Source organism: Meriones unguiculatus, chromosome 20 (assembly GCF_030254825.1).
Source record: "Meriones unguiculatus strain TT.TT164.6M chromosome 20, Bangor_MerUng_6.1, whole genome shotgun sequence".
NCBI classification, from domain to species: domain Eukaryota; kingdom Metazoa; phylum Chordata; class Mammalia; order Rodentia; family Muridae; genus Meriones; species Meriones unguiculatus.
Genome location: NC_083367.1, coordinates 21484451 through 21508903, shown reverse-complemented (window position 1 = coordinate 21508903; position 24453 = coordinate 21484451). Strand labels below are relative to the sequence as shown.

At 38.7% G+C, this 24453-nt stretch overlaps 1 protein-coding gene across 5 annotated transcripts in view; it reads right to left on the bottom strand.

Moving 5' to 3' along the window:
- The window catches only part of Bclaf1 (BCL2 associated transcription factor 1), a 33157-nt gene extending 12059 nt beyond the window's left edge, over positions 1-21098 (bottom strand). Inside the window, exons 1-8 of one of the 5 annotated variants that reach the window (XR_009587933.1) lie at positions 20879-21098; positions 13834-13894; positions 9431-9544; positions 7667-8575; positions 5543-6208; positions 5245-5414; positions 3094-3199; positions 1974-2058 (exon numbers count right to left, since the gene is read on the bottom strand). Coding sequence is in view for 4 of the 5 variants with exons in the window: in XM_060373294.1 (XP_060229277.1) it covers positions 1974-2058; positions 3094-3199; positions 5245-5414; positions 5543-6208; positions 7667-8575; positions 9431-9534 (2040 nt within the window). In the remaining variant the exon portion in view is untranslated. The remainder of the gene's footprint in view (positions 1-1973; positions 2059-3093; positions 3200-5244; positions 5415-5542; positions 6209-7666; positions 8576-9430; positions 9545-13833; positions 13895-20878) is intronic. The other 4 variants (XM_060373295.1, XM_060373294.1, XM_060373293.1 and 1 more) reach the window with 4 other exon arrangements.
- Between the last annotated feature and the right edge of the window lie 3355 nt (positions 21099-24453).

Below are 24453 nucleotides of genomic sequence, written 5' to 3'. Positions count from 1 at the left end.
TCACCTCCTCCTTGTTCCATTGCTTTTTCAAATACTATATAATTTAGGAGTTGAAAAGAGGCATCTAGGAATGAAGAGAAATTATACATCATCAGTAAGATGCTATGCAATGTGGACATCCTTGATATTATTCAACAATGAGATATATTTATTCTGGGAAGTCTAACTATAATATTCATAAGCATGAACAAAACTGATATACATGTATGTATCTCTCAAGGTGGTAAGTTCTACTCAAATCTGTTCCCAGAGTAGCAAAAGTTTAGTCATAAGCCAAACTTTCCAAATCACCTAGTTATTACTGACTCCGCAAGAAACAATGTAAGTTAAACTACTTTGTAAATTGTGCTAAGCATATAATTTCATACTAACATACTAATTATTCATTAAAGACAGAGAGATGGCAAAGCCCAATTATCATGTCGTCCTGGTCACCTATCACTTCTCTCTCAAACCAAAACCTAATCTGAGTAGTAAAAAGAGAAAAATATCAGAACTCAAAGACAGAATGAATTGTGGGACAAATAAACATAATTAACCCCTATTAAACCTAAGGTATTAAAATCAAAAGAGTTTTTGAAAGGTTAAACTATTGACTCCCCAGTCTGTTTTTCCAAAACTGTTTATTGCCTGTGCACAGACATCACCTTATCCCTAAGCTCTAGATGTCAAAACCCTACTGAAAAATTTGTACACTGGCAATGTAATTCCTTATCAATCCAAGTAAAAACAATCCAAAATATCCAATATTCCACAATACATTCTTAGTATTTTAATGAGAAGAGTCAAGGTTTAAGAATTATCCTCCCCAAAAAAACCCTTATCATTTTCAAAACAGAGTTGATCCCTTGCCACCTCTGCTGTACATTTTATTACTAAACACTTTATAGACAGCAGTATGAACTAGTTTACTTAATAAATGTCAACTTTGAATCATCAGTACCCTTATGACTACACTGCAGTCATACTAAGGTCCTAGCCTCCTCGCCTTACCTGTAGTATCTAAACAGGCTCTTTTTAAATTTCAAAACCAAATTCCTAAGTAGTCCAACAGAAACAAAACATTTTGTTTCAAGGTTCACTATGAAAATCGGTTTCTAGAACACCTGTTTTCCTTCTTGTGAAGTAGCCACAACTAGCCTGGAATTCAGAGATCCATCCGCCTCTGCCTCCGGAGTGTAAGGAATAAAGGTGCACCCAGCCTAAAATGCCTATTTCTTATTTTTTTCTAATTGAAAATAATTTTTATATAATATATTCTGATTACAGTTTCCCTTCTCTCTGCTTCTCCCAGTTCCTCCTACCTCCCTTCCCTTCTTTATCTTCCCTTTTTATCTCTCATTAGAAAAACAAAAGAAAAAATAAAAACAGGCATCTAAGGGATAATAGTAAAATATAAGATTAAAAGAAAAAAAAAAAAAACAAAAAACAACGGAAATAGGACCAAACAAACAAAAGGTAAAGACCCCCAGGAAACAATGACTATTTCTTAAACCACATAAAAAAATGTACACTAGCCAGGTATGACGGTACCTGGCACTCAGGAAGCTAAGTCAAGAGTGTTGGAAGAATTCAAGGACAGCCAAGGTTGTCCAACTTGCTACCCTCAAAAGGACAGCATTACTAACTTCTTCGAAGAACCAGAAATAAAATTAACTTTAAGACACATTCAAATTCTGACTTATGATCTCATCTCAAAACCTCATAAAAACCAAAATATAACTTACATCATAGTGTTTATAATCTTACTCACCAAGTCCCTATTTTTAGGACTGACATTTACAATTTACAAACATTTTCAAAAAGGTATTCTCTGTTTAAATTAAGATACACTACCATAAACATATTTACAAATTTAAAAAAGATGTAATCATTGCACCTACGAAAACAATATTTATTGTACTATCATTAAGCTCAGCTTCACATGAAAAGCAGGTATATTAAAAAAAACAAAAACAAAAAAAAGAACATACCTTTTGAATTTCTTCTTTAAAAACTCTCTCCTCCCCTGCTAAACGGGTATGCTTCCTCAGAGCGCTTGGAGAGATGTCAATCCTCCTTAATATAAAACAAATGCATTTGTGTTTACATTATTAACTTTCTGATTTAAAAGAAAAGAGTACTACCCACTGTCAAGAGGAACTAGAAAGTTACATCTCTCCCTTGAGAAACCAAATTGGCACAATTAAGTTTACTGATTTATTTCCTAAAACAAAAAATAAAAATTATATATTTATTAAGAATGAAAAACTGGATATGGTGGCAAATGCTTCTAATCCCAGTACATCACATGTTGACCTAATAAAAGAAGACTGCTTTTATTACGATGCCCACATAAACCATATACATAGTAAGTATGAGGCTAGGCAAAGCTACATAGCAAAATCCTGCCTCAAACACAAAACAAACCAATTAAAATGCTTTGGGTAAATTTTTATATACAGTGTTTTAAACACTTTAAAGTTCTTTAAACACTGTAACCATGAAAAAATTTTTGATTATTATTTTTAATACTAAATCACTAGGCAATTAAAATGCATTAATTTATTCTTATTTATTTTTATTTATTCTAATTTATTCACTATTAGTACTGATAACTCATAACTCTAATAAACTACTGGCTTCCAAGAATTCTTATATTTTCATGTGTCCATTTCATCTTATATTTGGTTCTGCACCTTTCTGTCTTAGGCTACCCTGTAACCTGGGGACGAAATACTCAGGTCTACAAATTAAATACTGTGTTCCCAAATGCAACAACATGCCAGAGTCAAAGCTGCCGCAACTGTGACTTAACACTCAGCCTCTTTCATGATAAACCCTCTGCTTCTCACCAAGCATCTTTACCTCAGATAAGACTCAGCAAGCTCAGAGGTTCCTTTAGACAGCCATTCCCTTGACCCAGGCCCCCAAAACCTTCATCTATTTAAATTCCACGGTGATTAAAGTTCTAAAAGTTTCAACTACGTAAAGTAAAAGTCAGGGGGAGAACACAAGATTTTAAACATGGCAGACAGTCGACTTATACGGTGATGGCAGCCCACTCCCCATTCCTACAACGGCAACAGTGCAGCACAAACCCAGCAGACACACCTGTGTATCTCAGGGCTCTTCTGGCGCGCACCATGTTCCTCAGAGGCCTTCTGGTACGAGGTGAACCGCTCGTTTAGGGTCACTGCAGGTGACTTGAAGTATTGCTCTGTTGGTGCAGGAGAAACACTGCCCAATTAGGAATCTTAACTTTAAGGAGGGGGATTTTCATTTGTGACAGAAGGGCATGTAGCAGGTGAAAGAAAATAAAAATACTCAAGAAACCTAGCAGAAGAGAATCAGGTGTTAAAATAAAAATTTCTGCTTTGTTACTTCCTTGTACCTCAACACATGATTGCCAAGGTCCTGACAGGCCCTACCAATACTAAATAAAACCCAAAACAACTAATAGATAATCAAGAATCTAACTCCATGCTAATAAACTACTTCCTCAAACAAATCAAAAAGGAACAATAATAGTATGTCCTTAAACCCTGCCAATTAGACAAAGCTGTCACTTCAACTAACCATCTGCAGCAAAAATAAAGAAAATGATACAGATAGTTTGAGTAAATTAATAAAATTATGTTTACTGTAATGACATATCAACAGAAATGGCTTTACAAAAAAGTGAATATTGCCATTCAATTGAGAAAAAAAGACTTTGAAACTGATTTAAATTCACTAATTTGTCCAAAAAAATCTGGCATCTTGGCAAACCTGACAGCATATATGATCTTTCTTTAAGCAATTTTTAAATTAGTAATAACAATATTGATTAGTTTCTAAACCAGTTTAAGATATGCTGTAAATGTAAAATAGACGTATAAAGTCATGAACTATGAAATGTTACATTATGAAGCAAAGCTAACTGCTTAACAGGTCAACATACATCTGTGTCAACTTACCGCCCAGTATCCAGCACATGTCTCATAACCAATCATTAAAACTTGAAACGGCCACTACCAGGGTAGTGCCTCAATCATAATTCCATGAAACCCAGGAATTTGAGCTAGCAACTCAGTTTTTATGCCATTTTTGCCAGGAAGACAGAAGATTCAACTTTGCCTGTATCTTTCAACAGCTATTTTACTTTGAAACATGGATTTTGCCATTTCAAAACATATTCCAGGACCTAGTTACAATGAAAAAGAAAACATCACTGGGCATTTTCAGCTCTATATAGTGTAAGAGCTGTTCAGATCGGTTGCACAACACCAATTATGAAACATAACTACAGATCCTCTAAAAAAGGACAAAAGAAAATGAAAAAGGAAAAAATGTATCAAAATCTGATCTCAAAATTCAACAATAAACTGTAAAGTGTGGAGACAGGTCAAAAAAAAAGTGTTGAAAAAAATGTTAATGCTTCCTATTTTTATTTGCCACAATACTACAATCATAAAGTCATAATACGGTGCACAAGCTTATCTATAGCCAAACCGCAGAACTCGGCGGTTACCATGCTGACTACAGCCCAAAAGAAATTCATTAACTAGTATTCTATTATTCAGTGCATAAGGAATCTTGAGTGACAAATTTCAGCTATGAGTTGTTCACACAACCAACTTTAAAAAAAAAAAAAAAAAGACCAACAGCCAACGAGTTTCCTGGGAAAGAACCTGCTAAACACAAAAATAAAGCAAGGCAAAACTTACCTAGTTGCCCCCCAAACAAAATCATACCCCAAAGCCTTTGAAAATTAGTAGCTTTTAAACTTCAACAACATACTTGTGAAAATATGAATTCAAGACTTTATAGCTAAAACAAAGCTCTTTTATTTTTAAAACCTAAAGAAACACCCTATTATTTCTTTTAAAAAATCGATTATAAATTCTCAGTAAAACAGCAGTTAACTATACTACCTAAAGCTGCTATAAATTTATGCATTACGCATCACCAAGTCATTGGCACATGACAGTTAATCTTTAAAGTCTTCACATGCAATATGACATATATAAATTTTCAAAATTAAATATACATTATACATTTATGTGATACTGATTTCTGTTTTAACTTCAGCCATTTGATCATCTTATATTCACTAATCTCAATGCCAACAATATCTTCTCCACAAATATTTTCCAAAAGTTTAATATTTATAGTACTAATACATCCACCTGCTAGCACAATTAGCACAGGTATTATTCAACTAACTTTTTCTTTTGCATGCACAAAAAGTTTAATTCATGATACTAAATATATTAAGCATACCTTTAACATGATGAACCAAGGATACAATGTGCTGTATAAATGACTCTGAAGTGCTTTTGCTGGCCTGAGGCAACTTAATGTGGTCAAAGATGGATCGGAATTCTTGCTCCTTCTTCACAGAATGGACAAGTGTACTAGCAAGCAGCCTGTCTTTAGTCAAGGAGGCAGGTCTAGAATATATCAAAAACAAACACACATACACATACACAACACACCATTGAATGTGTAAATTCCATGTTCAAAAAAATAATTTCATCTCTACCTCTATACTGCTTCCTAATCATCAATGTGGAATTACCTGTTAGAATCATCGAGAGGAACAGGAGCCATTTTGAGTTTGACTTCAGGACGATGAGAATCGCTGGCTATCATTTTGATCCTCAGCGGGCTCTCCTCTCTGAAGACGGACTTTTCTCGTGTGTCCAGACTCTTGTGCAGAGGGGGACTGTAATCAAAGAGCTCTTTGAGCTTTTCAGACTTTACCTGCTCAGGTGATGGCTGCGCCTCTTTCTTCACGGTTATTCTTTCAGAGCCTTTGTCTTCTTCCTTGTGCTTGTCTTTTGCAGTGCTAGGCCTTTCCACTATATATGCAGTCTCTTTCAGTTTATAGTTTTTTTCTTCTCTAAATCCATCACTTTCTCTATTGCCTTTGAGTGAAACTTTGGACTTGTACTTGGGTCCTTCCTCCTCAGTACTCCGGTGAGATGAAGCAGCAAAGCTCTTCCCTTGATCTGCCAGCACTGATTTCCTAAACTGTCTATAATCCTCTGTCTCCTCTGTGTCATCCCCTTCTGAGTCATGAAACTTTTGTTTTGCAGACTCTTTATCGCTGAAGTAATCTAGAACTTCCTGATCATCCCAATCGCCCTCTGCCCTGCCTTTCTCTGGCCCTTTCTCCTTTGTAGCCTCTTTATCCCTGTTCCCCCTATCAAGCAGGAACACTCTAGACTCTTCATCTGTGAACCTGCGAATAAGCAAAGAGCACAGTAACTCTGATGGTATCCACTTGTAGCTAACTTGCACATTTAAATGTGTCCAACAAAAAGAACATAACCCTACTGAAATTTAACCTTATTTTTAAACCATTAAAGCATCCGCACAGAACTTATATATACTTCCTAAAGTAAAGCTATCTTCAAAAACCTATTCTATGCAGTCACCCGCCACAATTTTATACTACCAAATCTAAATGTTAAGAGATCCTGATTTATGACACAAGCCAAATTTAAATTTGAGGCTAGGAACCACTAATAGACAATACAAATACCTACTAAAATTACATTCACATTTATGCTCAAATTTTCAGATTTCATTTTTGAATTTTGCAGTAAGATTTCATGTATTCCAGGCTACCCTCAAACTTTTCACAGTGGCACTCTTGATCCTCCTGCCTCTACCTCCCTCATATTGGGGATAACATTATGTGCCACCATTTACCTTTTCTGTCCATAAAAATAAGAGCTCACGGAAATAATCTTTAATAAAATAAGCTTAGGTATTTAATACTCTACTGCAATCACAAAATATTCCTTGTAAAGTTTGCTCTCACAATAATAGAAGTTCATCATCAGTTCAGAAAAAATTCCAGGTTGTATTGTTAAAAAAAAAATCATAAACAGCATACTTGTTCTTTCTGACTTTTTACGTCATTCATACTATATTAACAACCTAATTTTTCATTCGCTTGCTAGCATCTCTTTCTGTAATGTTGTTCTCTTTTCTTCCCCACTGGTTGTTTTCACTTGTTCACTAGGTCAAAGTTGAAAAACAAGTCAGGATGCACAAAGTACAATTTAGGCTTGAACTGAAACACTTCCTCACAATTAATACCTAAATGAAAAGCCTAGTGCAAGGAGAAAGATGGCAGAAGAGGAAAGGCAACCAATCACAGCCTGAGAGATAAAGCACTGGGGTTGGGGTATGTGCAGTGGATGGAGGAAACAGAGGATCAGAGATAACTAAGTGTGATGAACTATAAGGGCTGATGAAAGAAATTTAAACCAAGTACTTAAAATATCATTAGACTCACTGAGAAATAAAGATGTTTATTCCAAGTCAGGAAGAATTCACTAAGTACAGAGAGCTGCACTGTATTACCACCCAAGAGCATGTAATTTGGCCACACTGTTTATTTAAGGTCACATTCTAAAGCAAAATGGGAAAAAGTCTCTAACACAAAACTGTTTATTGTGTTTACTATATATTTTTGGTTTCCTTAGGCCACTTAATTTTCCTTGTTTTTAACTGTTAGTTGGGAACTGATCAAAAATGACTAACATTAAAACAAAGAATAGAAATATTACCAAAACAAAATAATTTAGAATTATCAATCAGGAACAAATAAAAACAGCTAAATACATGCCACAATGCTATTTTTAAATTATTACTATGAAAATATAAATGCCCTACTTCGGGTTCTTACCTTTTCAAAAACTTTCCTGTCTTTGCTGTTTCCTGATCTCCGCCTTCAGGATAAAAAGAGGACCGCCCCCTAGATTCCTCTCTCGGAGCATTCTGTGGTGTGATTGTCTTTGCAGGGCTTCTTCGTGATGGGACATGATGAATCGGACTGTTCTGGGAAGGACTATATCGACTAGACCCATTTCCCACAGAGCCAGATCCAGACCTTTCGGGACTATGCTGAATGGAATGTGAATGCTGAGAAGGGGTGTTTTTGGCAGAGTGGACTGTACTAAGCATGGGGGCATCTGAGCAAGACGAGCTCTGACTAGGTGGTGTAGCAATAGGTGAGGGACTATGAGGTGACCTGGGGCTATTATCATAAGCTGAAAGGCCAGGCCAAATATCACCAGATGTGGCAGACTTATTAAACTCATCAACAGACTCAGATGGATCGTGCTCAAAGGTATCCTTTGGCTCCTCCTGTGATTTGCTTTTCAAAGGACTCTCTTCCTGGGGTTCCCCTTCAGCTTTTTTGGTTTGTTTTTCCTGAGACCCTCGTCTTTTAGAGACAGGAGATTTGCTATATGGGGATGAAGAACGAGATGATGATGATCTTGGAGACCTAGAGGATCTGTATGAGCGGCGAGATCTGCTTCGGGATCTTTGCGAAGACACGGACCTTCTTTTCGGACTCCTGGAACGTGACCGACCTCGTCTAGGACTCCTAGAATGCCTTCTATTCCAGACAGGTCTATAGCCACCTCGATGATATCTACCTCCTCCTCCTTGATAATACCCTCTACCCCGTCCTCTGTACCCATAAGGTCGTCTCATTCCTCTATTATTCCTGTAATCTCGACGATAATCTCTAGAATAAATACGATCTCTACTACGAGACCTTGAATATGTTCTGGAACGAGACCTAGAACTAAAAATGAAATAAGTATCAATTTAAGAATAATAAAGTACTTCATCCTACCATTTTAGATACATTTGGCTAAACAAAATATATAAAAGACAAAAACCATATTTACTTAAAAAACTTATTTGTTTGAAAAAGGTTACTGTTTCTAGTCTTTTAAAAGCTTCTGTCCAAGGTAAACAATGAAAGTAAAATTATAATATGTCTTGGGAAAATAAACAAGGAAATGGGGGAGAGGCTATCAATATAGCCAACAAAAGATTATAATACATTTATGGTGGCACTACAAGTCATAGTAAGAGAAATTTAAATGGTACCATATATTGCTAATAGAAAAAAGGTTACATAGAATTACATACAGTAAGTGCCATTGATATTCAAAAAAGCTGATTATATAAAGTACAGAAAAATTACTAACTAGTATTCATTCTCAACAAGCTTCTAATTTCTGTGCAGTAGAAATTAGTATTTAAGGAAAAGAATCATTTTTAAACAACAAAAAAGGGAAATTATCCTTTAAAGAACCAGACTCAGAAAGGAAAAACCAAAAGTAAATAAATATGATTCAGTGCCAAAGACTTCTTACAATAACCAGTTCATCTCTTAATATGGAAAAATAGCAAAGATATTGATCATGTATTAGCACAGAAGAGTAAATCTCAGATCTAGAGTCACAGGTGATAACTAGATTACAACTTGGACAAGTCTCAATTTCAGTTCTAAATGAGGACAGCACATTCAATTCATGGAGTTTTACTGAGAAGGACACACTGCTGATGTTAGCAGTACACCTGAATACGGCAGACACTAATTATTAACTACTATTTCATTACTAAAAGCACCAGAAACACATTAATTCACCTGTATCTCTTCTTTCTAGAATGTGATCTTGATCTTGATCTAGAACTAGATTGTGATCTAGACTTGGATCTTGAAGAATGTGATCTAGAATTGGAGCGGCCCATTTCTTTTCTCCTAATCAAATGAAAGAAAAAATAGGTTAAATCAATACTAATAAAGATATTTTGATATGCAGATATGAGCTGGATTTTTACATGTCATTCTTTCCAAATGAATACTTAACTTATAAAACAGACCTATTATCCCTAAATAAAACTGTTTTTAACTGCATAACAAGTACTAATTATTCAAGATAAAGTATTTCTATGGCCTTAACACCTATTTGTTTCAATCCAAAGGCATAACAACAGACTACAGACAGAAGTCAGGAAAAGCAGTGTCAAACTACAGTTGTTACATGTTTTTCTATTCCCAATATAAAAGCCTACCTACCTCACCCATAGAAAAGTTAAAATCATTTAACAGTATAGCAGGAAAGAAACCTGAAAAAAGAATACAGTAGAACAATACAGACTAGAGAGATGGCTTTACTGGTTAAGAGCACTGTCTGAGACACAGTCCCAGCACTGAGGAAAAGTGGACACCAGGTCCCACCCCTAACTGCAGGTGATCACACCTAGCAAAGAAAAAAAAATCAATTTTCTCCAACGGAGTATAAATGGGTGTACAGAGAGTGAGTACTTCGCCAACACAAGATGAACTCAATGCTGTTTCTGCAAACTCTACTACATTACAGACTTCTTGTCTCATTTTGCTTTAGCCATTTTTTGTCTTTTGCTTGTTTATTTTGTGAAAGTGCTTTGTGTTTTAAAAAGAATAAGAATGTAAGTTAGAAATGTGGGAAGGATCTGGAAGGAATTAAGAGAGGAGAAAAACATAATGTACTGTATAAAAATATACAAAATATATCATAAGAGAATTTTTTTCAATTAAAAAAAAGAAAAAAGGCATTGGTTGCTCTTCTAGTGGACTGGGGTTCAATTTCCAGCACCCACATAATGGTTAACAACAGTCCTGAACTCCTATAACAGGGATCCAACAAATGAGCAACCAAACACATACCATTAAGGAAAAACTGGCACAGTAATTAAAAACAAATTAATTAAAAAAGAAACCTCACCAGGTTGCCATTAAGAGTGCTTTATGGACTTAAGAAAGCACTAAACTGTTTTATCATACACAAAAACATCAATATGCATTATGTAGTCTCCTACAGAATAAATGTCACTAAACCTCTTCACAGCTTTAAAACTTACAGGGCAATGCCAACCTCACCTTGTATCTTGTTGATAAGAAAGAGTAAAAAAAAAGATACAGGTATTAAAGTGATCATAAGAAATATTAGAACTACAAGAAAAAGAAAAGCTAGACACAACTTTTCTAACTTAACTTTTCTAAACACTGATATAACTGAATCTCTGCAGAGGAATTTTATTTCAGAACATGGCAAGAGATCACATCCAAAGATCTTCTAGGTTTGTGTGATCCAGCTGGAATACAAATACCCTTTAACCCAGGTGACAGAGGCTAGCAGATCTGAGTTCAAGGCCAGCCTAGTATAGAGCAAGTTTCAGGTAAAGAAAAGCTTAGGTCCAGGGGTCATGGTACATGCCTTTAAATCCCAAACGATGAAGGTGAAGTTAGTTTGTAGAAGGAAGCACCCCTGTTTAAAAGTGATATTTAATTGAGTGGCAGATCAGAAAGAGATCTCACAGAATAGGACATGCCTGTGCAACTCTTACAAGAGAGAAAAGGGCAATGGAGAGGTGGGGAAGAGAAAGAAAAAGAGGGAGAGAAGAGAGAGGGAAAGGGAGGAGGCAGAGAGAGAAAATTAGGGAGAGAAGGGAGAGGGAGAGTGAAGAGGCAGTTTTACCCGGACACTAATAAAGAGACAGTGCATAAAGACAGGTGAATAAAGAAGGGGCCAGAGGATTAGAGCAGACTGCTGGAATTAGTTTGAGGCCAAGCAGAGCAATTGAGAGGCTTAGAGAAAAGCCAGATTGAGTAAGTGGGCTGGGAAAGAAGTTTGAGCCAGAACTCAGAAATGTGTTCAAACAGCCAGCTCAGTAAGAACAAGAAAGGGTAAGCTAATTAAGTAAGCTTATTCAATTGTTGCCCCGGAAACAACAACTGAAACAGTCAATGAAAGTTCCTTTTACAGACCTCACTAGCTGCAGGTATCAATGACAGTACTAATTTATAAAATGCACTTCTCCAATGAATAAATATACATATATGGTAAATCATTGCATGTACATATCAAATATCATTTTTTAATTTTTCAGTGATTCAGAAGACACACAAGAGAGGGGTGGAGGGCAAGAGGGAGAGAGCAAGGGAGAGAGAGTGAGCCAACGAGAGCCTCAGCCTTTTAAACTTACTTTGCCATGTAAGTTGAACACTTAACTACAGGCATCATATGGACACTAACCCAGGCAGACAAACTTCCACAAACTTCTGATTGTTCCAAAACCTAATACTAATTGATTATGTTGACCAAAAACCTTACTGATAAAAAACTGGCATATTATATAGTTAAATGTTGCATGATGCAATAGAAAATTTGTTAACAAAAGCTGCTCACATGAGGATAAATCAGCATTATATTGTGGCTACTCACTACACATGAGCTTACATCAGAAACAGTTTGAGAATTAGTTTGTACTAGAGTTATCAAAGTCAATGTTAAATAGTGCATCTTCGTATTTGTTTATATTTTAATAGTAAATGAACCCGTGCACTGTGTCAATAAACTTTAACTTGTATAGATTTTATGGTGATAAAGTATCTACATATTTACATGCAAATGACTTTTTATTTTTTTAATTATTTAATTAAACTATATGGTCTACAATTTTTTTTTAGCCATCCACAAAGCTAGCCCAGATTAAAGAAGCCAGCCTTCTGAAACAAAAGCATCAAGCCTACCCAAGCTAACAGGAGTTTGTTCGAGACCAGCCTGGGCAACTCAGTAAGGCCTAGTATCAAAAAAAAAAAAAAAAAGAAGAAGAAGAAAGAGAAGGGGGAAGAGGGCTTGTGGGTTAGTAATACACAGAGCTCTGTAGTAGAGTACTTGCTAAGCAAACATTGGTCATAGGTTCAATCCTTAAGAGTAAAAGAAAAAATAAGAACTGAGCATGTAATTGCCAAGCACACACAAGGTAAGGAGCTTGTTTCCTAGCACTGAGAGGGGCTGGGAAAAACTGAAAACTAAATTTATTTACTTAAATTTTCACTTTATGTGCATGGATTAGCTGCCTGCATATGTATGCCTGGAACCTACTGAGGCCAGAAGGTATAAGGTTTTCAGAACTAGTTGTGAGCTGCATGTGGATGCTGGGAACTGAACCATGTCCTCTGAAAGAACAGTAAGTACTTTTAACTGCTGAGCCATCTCTCCAGCCCCAATTTATTTTTTACTTTGAGTAAATGATACATGTGTATGGATGAAAAATACCATATTCTACATGTGAAATATCAGACAACTTTATAAAAAGTTGGTTCCCTCCTCACTCTATTCAGGGGATTGAACTGAGGTTGTATGGCTTGCATAGCAAGTGTTTTTACTACTAAGCCATCTTTGCAAGCCTCAAAGTTCAATGTTAGTCAAGGGCCAACTATGTAACTTTGCAAATTCCTGACTTCTCAGTCAAAATAAGTAATCATGTCCATAAACCTCAATGTATTAACCTTGTAAAGACCTATGATTCTCATCTATTTGAATCTTAATGCTTATTAAATAATTTAAGGTATTTGTGTACTGAAAGTTTATTATAAAATAGTACTAAAGTACATTAAGGACGACAATTTAATCAAGCCAAGCATGATGCCTTTAATTTAATACTGGGGACACAGAAGCAGGGGGATCCCTGTGAGTTCAAGGCTGGCCTGGTGTACACAGTGAGTTCTAGGACAGACAGGACTACAGTCTCAAAAAATCCAAAATAAATTAGTAAGTGGAAAGGTTTGACCTGGGCACAATTAGAAAGAAGTGGTCACCTCACTACTAGGTATCCATTAGGGCTACACAAAAAGACTCTGTCTCAAAGGAGGGTTCCGGTGGTTCCTTCCTTTGTTTTAAATGGCATTTTGTGTCCTGAGTCTTTAAAAACATTTATAGAAGTAGAGAAAGCTAATATACAATGAAGAAGTGAAAAAAAAAATTCTTGAACTAACTTTACAGAAGACACCACTCTCCCCACAAAGAAAATGTTCTAGGCAACTTTACTGGTACTAGGGGTTAGACCTACGGCCTGGTGCATATTAGGCAAGCACCCTACTTCTTGAGTTCTATCTCCAAGGCCAGGTTATAACAAGCTTAATCACTTCTTCTGATTTAGGTTGGCAGTCAGTTTTTCTCAGTAAGTTAACAGTAAAACCTAGAGAACATGAATGTTATTTACCTTGGACTTTATGCAGGATCCAGAAGTCAGTGATGTCTTTAAGATACTGCCAAGATTCTTCCTGGAGAGAATTTTATGGGAAATTAAACTCTAAATTCAAATTTCTTGCAATGATTAAAAAATAAAAGAAAAAAGTTTGAATTTCTGGTAAACTTGATATGCACTGGTTATAGTACATACATCGGGTGAAGCAATAAATTACATAGCCCAAAATGACCTCCACTTTGACCTCTAAGTACTGAAATTACAGGCATATAATTGCCTGACTTGGGGAAACAGTAAACTTTTGATCATAACAGTTTAATAAGGTGCTCATATAAGCAATAAGCTAAGCAATAGGTGACTTTAAGCTTAGCCTGAGCTATGATTTAACAACAGCCTATGTCAGGTAGGTGACAAAGAGGCCCAGGATATGGTTCACTGTTTAAGAACACTGGCTGCTATTCAGGACCCAAATGGTGATTCACAAGAAGTTCTAAGAGATCTGACACCCCCTTCAGGCCACCCAAAGCACCAACCAGGAACCTGGTGCAGACCTTTATGCAGGCACAACATAGAACAATAATTAAACCAACAACAGTAACACCTATAAACCACAAATTAGGGCAAGAAAGCAGGAGAATCAGTTTAAGCTCATCCTCAGTTATACAGTGTGTTCCAAGCTCCTGGGCTACATGAAATCACACACAACCATTAACAAAGAAAAGCAAAACAAAACAAAAACTTTCTAGTCACAACATTGCAGAGTGTCATGCAACTGATACCTGAATTCTAACTGCAGTCACCTGACCTTTAGGGAACAAAATGGCATTCCATCATAAAACCTCAAAATAGTTAACACCATCTTTGCATATGAAAACGGGCTACCTGAAAAGTAGCCTGTAATCAATATTCATAATGATCTATTTTCTAACATCTACAACAGCTTAATGCTCTGCTCATTTTCTTAAAACTTCCTTTTATCTAAAACTGATTTTTAAAAATTTCCTTCAACTGTAAGCATGTAAACTTCTTTTTTTTAGGACAGGGTTTCTCTGTGTAGTCTTGGCTGTCTAGGACTCTCTTAGTAAACTAGGCGGCCTGGAACTCTTGCCTGGTACTGGGATTAAAGGCCACCACGCCTGGACCCAACAAAAACATTTTTTACACAAGTTATCTGACTAACAATCTAAGAAACCGGCAATAATGACACAAGTCTATATGGAATTAATACTTTTAAATTAATTAACCAATACTATGTGAATAAATTTAATGGTATTCAGTAATCCAATACTGAAAAGGTTACAATTTTGTGAACATTCAGAGATTATCAGTTATACGCAAAGACCAAAAACCATCAGAACAGAAATTAGAATCTACAGCTGCTAGTAAGAGGCTAGCACTCTTACTATTCGTAAAATAAAAATCCAGACTCTTACTATGCAATGATGAAATTTAAGAATGCTATTTTTGAACTACAAAGAGTAGTAGTAAAATTAAATGTGTCTATCAGTAATAACATCCCTTTAACTGGGAAATTTTATAAAGCAGTAAAACCAAAACCAAGTAGGCTTTGCTACAAAAATATAGTTCTAAAGTTTGTACAAGTTTTTTTAGATAATAAAACCCCCAAGTAGATTTAAAAAAAGAAAATTTACTTTTTAACTTCAAATTCTGTTAAAACTTTATCCTAGTGCCAGGGCGAAGGCAGAGTTTTAAGTGCTTACTGGTGCAGCACTGTACTTGAGTCTGGATCCCAGTAGCCATGTAATAGCAGGCTAGGCATGGGGGGATGCACTGCCATCTGAGAGCTGGGAGGCAGACATGAGGACCCATACAGATCACTGGCCAATCAACGTGGAGAGTTCAGAGAGATCCCACCTCAAAAAATAAAACAGCAAAGGAAAGATAGCAAATGTCAACCTCAAATCTACACTCAGACACTCACAGGTGTGCACAGCCACACTCAACCACACAACACTCTACACATTTTATTCTCATCTGGAAATCAACTGATTTCACCACCAGAAATAAGAATTTTAGGTAATACTTGGCCCAAACATTTGCAAACAGCTACTTTTAATCTGTATATTCGTAAGAATCAACTGCCAATCCCCTTTACTCCAAGTCATATTTTTAAGGTCCAAGAAACACTAAAAGAGAAAGCCGAGGAAAAAAATAGACTGTTGTCTGCTGAAACCAATGAACATGTATATGCTTGATCAGATATATCCAAGGATTCACACCAACAATATAAAACAGCCAGTATCAAAGACCGCCATGAAAAAGTTTCACATGTGTACCTCTCAGCAATGGAAACAGAGAATTTGAAGTTTCAGGCCAGCCTGAGATACACAGGGAAGGAAGGGAAGGAATATCAAATTACTACACTGGAGGGTTGAAAAAAAAAAAAAAGCCTAAACAGGGTGACATATTAACAGGAATGATTAGGACAAATGTGGCAAACCCTTGGGTCTTCTTTAATGAGGTAACATTTAAGCTGAAGACAAGAACAGCACAAAGACCTACAGAAAGAGGAACAACATTCTAGGCAGAGGATCAAACCTTACATATTCAGGACAGAAAGGGTTAAGCTGAAGCACTGAGCAAGAGTTGAGGTAGTATTAAGTAACATGTAAAAAGAAACACATTAAATAGCATCTAGTGGACCAGAGTAAACAAATAATTTCCCTCTATTTTTTTCCTGTGTGTGATGTATGCATGCCTGTATACATGCAGGTGCAAGGCCAGAGGCTGACATCAGAATGTCTTCTTCAGTTGCTGCTTCTCCACAAAATCTCACCAACTAACAAACAAGCATCTGGTCCCTCCCAGGCTCCAATCTCCACTCCCTCGTGCTGGGTTACAAGGCCTAGATGTTCAGGTGCATGCCAGGAGTGCAAAGCCAGGTCCCCAACCAGGTCCCCATTTCTACAGCAGGCACTAACCCCACTGAGCCATCTCCCCAACCCTCCTGACCCTAATGGGAATCCCTAGGTTTATGAGGAGAGTTGAAATTATACGATCTACATTTTAGGGTGGCTGCCATCTACAGGATAATAACCCTAAAAAAGAGAACAAGTGGACAAACTGCACAATCCAAAGCTACCTAGGCATGATGGTTGCAAAGAGGGAAAAGCTACAGATCTAGATTTTGGTTTCACATTATATATATCAACATTCATGAATTTGTTGGGAGTATGGACTATGGAACAAGGAATATGTAAGTAAGAAAAACTGATGAAGATCCCCAAACTCTAATAGCTTGATACTTAAGCATCAGGGAAACAAGACATGTTGAAGGCAAAACAAAAGATGTGTTTGTGGTTTTTATGGCATAGTCAGACCATAAAATGTTTGATCCAGAGTATCTGCAGACCTCAAAGCCTCAGATGGCTACAACTCAAGTATAAAATTTTAAAATGCCAAGCCTTTTCTGGATTTCAACCAAGGCTGCCTATTAAAAGACTCTTAACTCTAAAGCCCGACAATGGTGGCTCACCTCTAATCCTAGCAGAGGCAGGTGGATCTCTGATCAAGGCCAGCCTGGTCTACAGCGTGAGTTCCGGGACAGCCAGGGCAACAAAGAGAAACACATCTCAAAATAACAAAACAGAAAAGACTTCAACTCCAACTATAAAGAGAGAATAAGTTGCCTTATGAATCTTATCTGACTCACCACAGTACAGAATTCAGAAAAAAAGCCATGTTTTGTGCTTAGAAATAAAACCCATGCTAGGCAGTAGTGTGCATACCTTTGGAGGGAGAGGCAGAGTTCAAGGCCAGCCCAATCTACCGAGTGAATTCCAGGACAAACAGGAATACACAGAGAAACTGTCTCAAATAACCAAATAAAAGAATGAATAAATAAACCCATAACTATTTTAGAACCTTTTCTGAATAATGTATCAGACTGGCTAGAAGCAAGTGTATAAAGTGTATCAAGCTCGAGGACACAGGGTTTGTAATCACAGCATTTGGGAGGCCTGAGGAAGGACAAATGTGAGGACCAGTGTGGACTGCCTCAAAACTTATTATTTAGCATGTTGGGACCCAAATTTAAAGCAAATTACTGCCATTCACAAATTTTAAAATCTAAATGATACACTGTAATACTCAAGTGTATTAGGTTCAAATCCAGGCTCACTCATTAAATGACAATTATATAAGTTAATCTTTTTCAAGCTTTAATTTCTATAGATATAAAATAAGGTATTTACAATAATAATTTTTTAAAAAGGCTAAGCTTACAGACTGGGACATGGTGTATGCTCAGGCATTAGTTATTATTGGTAGTAGCCCTGTTAGTTTTTCTGCAGGCAACCTATAAACTTACTTCAAACTACTTCCTTATTTAAGACCAATCCTATGTTTTCAATACAGCATTAAGTATTCTATAAAAGTAACTTCAGAAATGCTTAATAAAATGTTTGGAAGTTTGATTTAAAATGTATCACAGAATGAACAAAAACCAAAATTCTGAAAATTAGTAAACATAAATAACCAGAACATGAAGTTCATTTCATTATCTTAGCTTTTTGTTTATTTGTTTTTTTGAGACAGGGCCTCTCTCTCGACATAGCCCCGACTATCCTGGAATTAAACAGGCTGGCTTCAAACTCACAAAGCTCCTCCTGTCTGCTTCCTGAGTGCTGAGATTAAAGGTCTGAACCATTACACTGGGCTTACTTTTGTACCAAAAACTTCCCACAATTAAAAGCAAACTAGATTAGTCACAAACTTTTAGTTTGGTCCAGCTACTTATCACACTACTTTTCATTTTAAAGAATAAACTAAACAAGTTGTGCCATTCCCTGGCTTATGTGACCTTAAGTTTTACACCTTTTGGAACTCATCTCCAAAAATGGAGAAATGATGAATTAAATTGATGCTAGAAAGCCCTAAACATTCAAACAAATGCAGGTTAGTACTATCACACTGTGTAAGTAATATAAAGTACTATTACTTATAAGTACTATTACTTATTCATGATCAAGCTGTTTCTCAATCTTGAGTATTAAATGCCTGCAATTCTCAATCTTGAGTATACAAAGGTAATACTCAGTATTTTTAAAAATGTTTAAGTAGATACCAGTAATGCACAAACCCACATCCTCCAACTTCAACCACTTACAATTAGTACCCAGAGACACACTGGTCTTCTTGGTTCTTTTATTAATCTGTCATGAAAAATTACACAAATTTCAGCTAGTGGATAGTATTCAACCAATGATTTCAAATACAGTCCTGGGAATTTCCATTGCAGAGATCCATATACACCTGAACCACTTCCTCCACTTCCTCCACATCACAGAGAAACTCCCCACATTGTTTTTCAACAAAGTAGATAAAAACCTAATAACTGAGCAGTGCTCTTTCCAAGTCAGCTTTCAAGTCCCAAAATTAACTACTGTTTTCTAAGACAAAAGTCAGCTCTAGGACTGAGGGTGACAGCGCTTTCCAGCATGCACAAAACCCTGGGTTTGAGTCCCAGCACACCATAAATTGAGTATGGTAGCTCGAGCCTGTTATTCCAATACTAAGAATCTCAGTTTTTCGTTATGAACTATTTCAGAGACATACTTTCCATCATGCTGACCTGAATTCGGTTAGGATCAAACAAAAAACGAAAATAAACTGGTCTTTTCTCCGTAAAGGTCCTTTACTGCCTAACAGTAACCCAACTATTCCAGTTAAAGCTAATCTAGAATACAGATTCACAGTAAGGACAGACATTTTGTTCTCCGTTTTTTCCCTATTAATAGAAAACAAGTATCTATGCTGTATCAACATGATATAAATCTGAAGTGACTAACGGCGTTTTCATCAGTTTTAGGTACATTTGCTTTCAATTTCGGTCTTTTTTTCAATTCTAAGAGGAAATAAACATTCCGCAGAGAGGGCTGATTCCCAACTCTTACTAGAGAAACCTAAAGTGTTGGGCATGATGCCGCACGTCTATCACCCGAACACAAATACGTGGAGAACCCGTAGTTCAAGTCCCTTGGGCTCACTTTGGGAGACAGAGAGCCAATATTCTGGCCAATTCCCCCGGCCAAAACAAACCTTAAAACTCAGCAGGAGGCCAAAGTAGTGATGCAAAATCCTACCACTCCTGAAGCTAAGGCAGGAGATTAGCTGAGAGTTCCAGGCCAGCACTGGGAGACTTAAAACCTCAACTTATCTTCCTCACCCATTTACCCCAACAACCACCGCGGCCAATGTCCTGAACAAACTCCTAAGGAGTGCCAGCTCTTACCGAAAAGGTATGGCAAACGCTTGTATTACTGGAGAAAGAGGCCTTCTTAGACGCATTCGTTAAGACCCGAATCCCAGGCTGGAAAACAGTAACCACGCACCGAGTGCTTCAGTCAAGAGTGAGTGAAAGCCTAAAACTGAGCAAGTTGCTAGGATACCAAAACGAGAAACTTTCCCGCCAACAGCCAAGACGCTGGGCGGTCGGTTACAAATACCACCTCGGAAGCCTCAGCCTGGCAAGTTAAACCGGGCCTAAATCGACATGTACCCTAGAGGCGAGGAAGGCGGCTTAACCGCGTCGCGCTTAAGTGGTTGATCCGCTCGCTAACTTTGTCACAGGTCACCGTTAACTTATCCGAGGCCCCAAAGCCAGGCCAGGCCTAAAGACACCTCCCCCAAGGCCAACGACAAGCCCGAAGCCAACATTCGCGGCCGCGTTGCCATAGGCAGGGAAGAAAGGAAACAAGCACGCTTGCGCAGAGCCCAGCGTAGGGCGCGCGCCGGAGCCCCTGCCAGAAGGGTGGGGGAAGGGCCCAGGAGGCCTGCGCACGCGCACGCGGAGGCCTCCCGGGCTCCGGACTCGAGCGAGGCTCTCAGGCCGGGCCGCTGCTCGCCCAGCTCCCCATCCCCCACCCCCGAGGGCCATGGCGCCTAAGAACCCGAGGAAATGAGGCTGAAACGCACACATAACGGCACGGGGTCTCCCTTCTGGCCGCCGGTCCGTCACCACGCAGCGGAGAGTTCCCAACACCCCACCGTCCCGTCTCCACGGCTTTCTCGAGGCGCCTGAACGCAGCGCAAGGCCTACCTGACACGCCGAAGCACGATCCTCGGGGTTTACCTCCGTGGTAACTACACAGCGGCCATTTCCCGACTCCAGGAGGAGAGGAAAACCATAGAGGTAGCCTCGACGCGCTACCTCGGCTCCGTCACTTCCGATTTGGGGCGTGGTCTCCAGAGCCGCTAAATAGCCGGGCGGGCCCCACCCACTCTTCCGCTCAGACGCGGCTGGCGAGCCGCTGTTGAGACGGTGCCCTCAGCCTTCTGGGAAGTCGCGTGGCCGATCTCGCGAGAAGACGTAGACGGGCCCCACGCTCTCGTCCGCCGGCCGCTCGGCCTCGTTTTGAGGGGATCCTTGGCCGTCGCCCCCGGTTCTTACTGCAGTGAGCAGGTGTGGGTCATTCCGAGACGGCGGCCCAGAGCATGGCAGAAGCAGTCTCCCGGAGGAAAAGGCCGGGAAGCCGAGCGCGCAGCTCTGTCCGCAGACGCAGTCGGCTTCCGCCCGGAAGCCCCCCGTTCCTCAGACGCCTAAGTCGACTGTTAGGGGTTAAACGCACTCGGTGGAGAACCGGACGGACTCGGCCGGGTGCTCAGCCGTGGCGTGTTAACTCGGCCTCCAGCCGTCTGGGCGATTGCGTCACGAGATGGTTCCTAACTTACAGACGCTGAAGCCTGGCTACTGGGGCTTTATGAAGGTTGGCGTGGACGTAGAAATAAAGGAGGCGAAGCCCAGCCCGGAAACCGCATAGCATAACTGAGTCTGCCAGAGTCAAATTAAAAATATGCAAGCCTGGCTTGATTTGAAACAAATGAGAAAAAAAAACAACTTTGAAGCGTATTTACTTGGCTATTCTTATCAAAGCTGGGCTACCGGAGGGACTAAAGCCGTTATTACTTCGACATTTGGGGGCACCGTTAAATCCTTGAAGGATTTCAGAGTTGAAATTAGCAGCCTGTCAGTTAAGTTCAGCATTAGAGTTTGATTCTGATATTTAACCCTGTTCAGAGGCAGTCTTTCCTCACAATCCTAATCACCAGCTACGTGGAAGTACCGGACTTTGCTGGAATGAATCATGGTTTTAATTGGGCAATCTGCGCATCACCCAGCCCCCACTGTCAGTGTGAAAGCTGAGATCTGTGGTGTGTGCTGGACCCTCATAGGTCCAAAACATTTATAGTCTGTAGGAGCTCAGAAACATTGTCAAGTAGGTGAACTATAATTAAATGATGAAAAAAAAAATAGGCAGCACAACGTTATATTAATGAGACAGTGGATGCTAATAGCTCTTAATCTATTCACCAAAATCTGATCACTTTGCGGTGTTTAAAGTCCTGTGCAGTTCTATTATATGCCAAAAGTTATCTTTTCATCTGAAGCAATGTAATTTTAGGGATCGAGGTGCTGGGGATTCAGGCCCTGAACCTAGGGCCTGCCTGGTACGGAAAACACAATTGCTCAATTACAGAAGTATACCTTTCTACCCCAACTAACTTGAAATCAATCGATGTGCTATCAAAGAAGGAAGACATTGGAAAATACAAATAAATGGATGTCTAACAAATGAATTAAGCCCTAGATGGAGCTCAGCTGGTAAAGGAACTTGCTGCCAAATCTGATATGACCTGACTTCTATCCCTGCGACCCACATGGTAAAAGTGTAAAAGGGCCCAAGACCTTAGCACAACTGACTCCATGATGGAGGTACCATTTGGGCTGTAAAATTCAGCACAAAGATAGCATCACTTGCCAAACTGAAAATGAAGACCTACTCCATCAAAGTCTGTAGTTTGGGGAAAGCCGCTACATATACTAACTTTGCTTTTTTGGATACTGTCGGACCAATTCTGGTTAACTGTTCTTGTTAATTGAAGCATGTCAACCTAGGATATGGTTTTTGTGCTTAACAGCTCACCTGAGAAAGGCCCCAGGCTCCAGTGGGACTCTGAACACCCAGCCAGCTAATGACTTTCTACTGACTTAAACCTGTGCGCAAGCAGTTTCCTCTACCAAATACTCCACAACAGAAGCAGAGAACAGATATCCTTAGGACAACATACCCACCCATACACTTGCACACAATAAACACATTTTTTGTTTTGTTTTGTTTTTCAAGACAAGGTTTTTCTGTGTAGCCTTGGCTTTCCTGTACTTGGTTTATAGGCCAGGCTGGCCTCAAACTCACAGATCTGCCTGCCTCTGCCTCTCTGAGTAACAACTCTTAATTACCAATAAATATGTCCATTGTAGAGGAACTTTAATTCAGAACATGGCTGCTCTGGCAAGACCTAGGTCTGTGTGATCCAGCTGGAATCCCAGGAGACAGGGGCAAGCAGATCACTGAGTTCAAGGCCAGCCTGATCTAGAACATGTTTCAAGTAAAGAAAAGTTTAGGTCCAGGCATGACGGTACATACCTTTAATCCCAAATAATTAAGGTAAAGTTAGTTTGTAGAGGGAAGCACCCATGTTTGAAAGTGATGTTTAATGGAGTAGCAAAAACATTGACGAATCAGAGAAAAGTTTGACAATAGAATATTCCCAACTCAATAGAAGGGAAAAGAGAGGCTACATAAGGGAGCAGCACATAGAATGAATGAGGACACAGTTTACAAGAGAAACTGAAGAGAGAAAAAGCCAGAAAATGAGGAGCCAGAAGATTAGAACATACTGCTATTAAGTTGTATGAGGCCAACCAGAGCAATTCAGTCAGAAGCTGAGCCGGTTTGAATCAAGTCAGTGTGGAGAGGAACTTGAGCCAGAACAGCTGACTTGAACCAGCCAACCAGAGCTCAGTAAGAACAAAAAGGGGTGAGCTGATATAGCTGTAAATCTCAGATGCTGAAAACATTCTAGGCCTAGATCAGATTCTATGGAGGCTAGAAGCTTCCAGGACTAGGTCTACATTAGCATTCAGAGGCAGTAAGCCTCCGAGATGATAATCAAATCGGGAATAAATGTTATTTTTACAGTACATGTACTACAGTTTGGTGTGGAATGTCCCGTGTGTTCAGGACTTGGTTTTCAGGTTGGCACTAACTGGTGGGGATAAAAAAAAAAAAAAAAAAAAAAAAGCCTGGTGGAAGGAACTTAGCCCCCCCTTGAAGGAGTCATTTTCTGCCCTCGCTGTGGGTGCAATGAGGTAAGAATATTTCTTACTTCTCTCATGATGTGGTGCTACAAGCCCAAGGCAACACTACCAAATTATCAGGTATTGAAACTTCCAAAAGCGTGAGCCAAAACCTTTCCCCGTTTTAAGGTGATTATTTCAGGTATTTGCCAGCATTTGAACTCTACCTGTGATCATACAGGGATGCTGCCAATTTCAAAACATTTAATATTTTTATTAATACTTAATAAGATTTTAGGCAGGGCCTCACTGGGTAGCCCTGCATCATATCAAACAACTTTTACACTCTGCATTCCATTGAAAGGTCACCTTTTATGTTATTTGTCTCAGAAAAAGTAAAGAAATGTGTAGTTACCCCAGTCCTATTTCAGGAAGTTCTTTTTTTTTTTTTTTTTTGAGTTGGTCTTCAAAAGAATATGGTTGACTGGGGGAGGGTGATAATGCTGTCCTGTGATGGGTAATTATCAACCTATCAA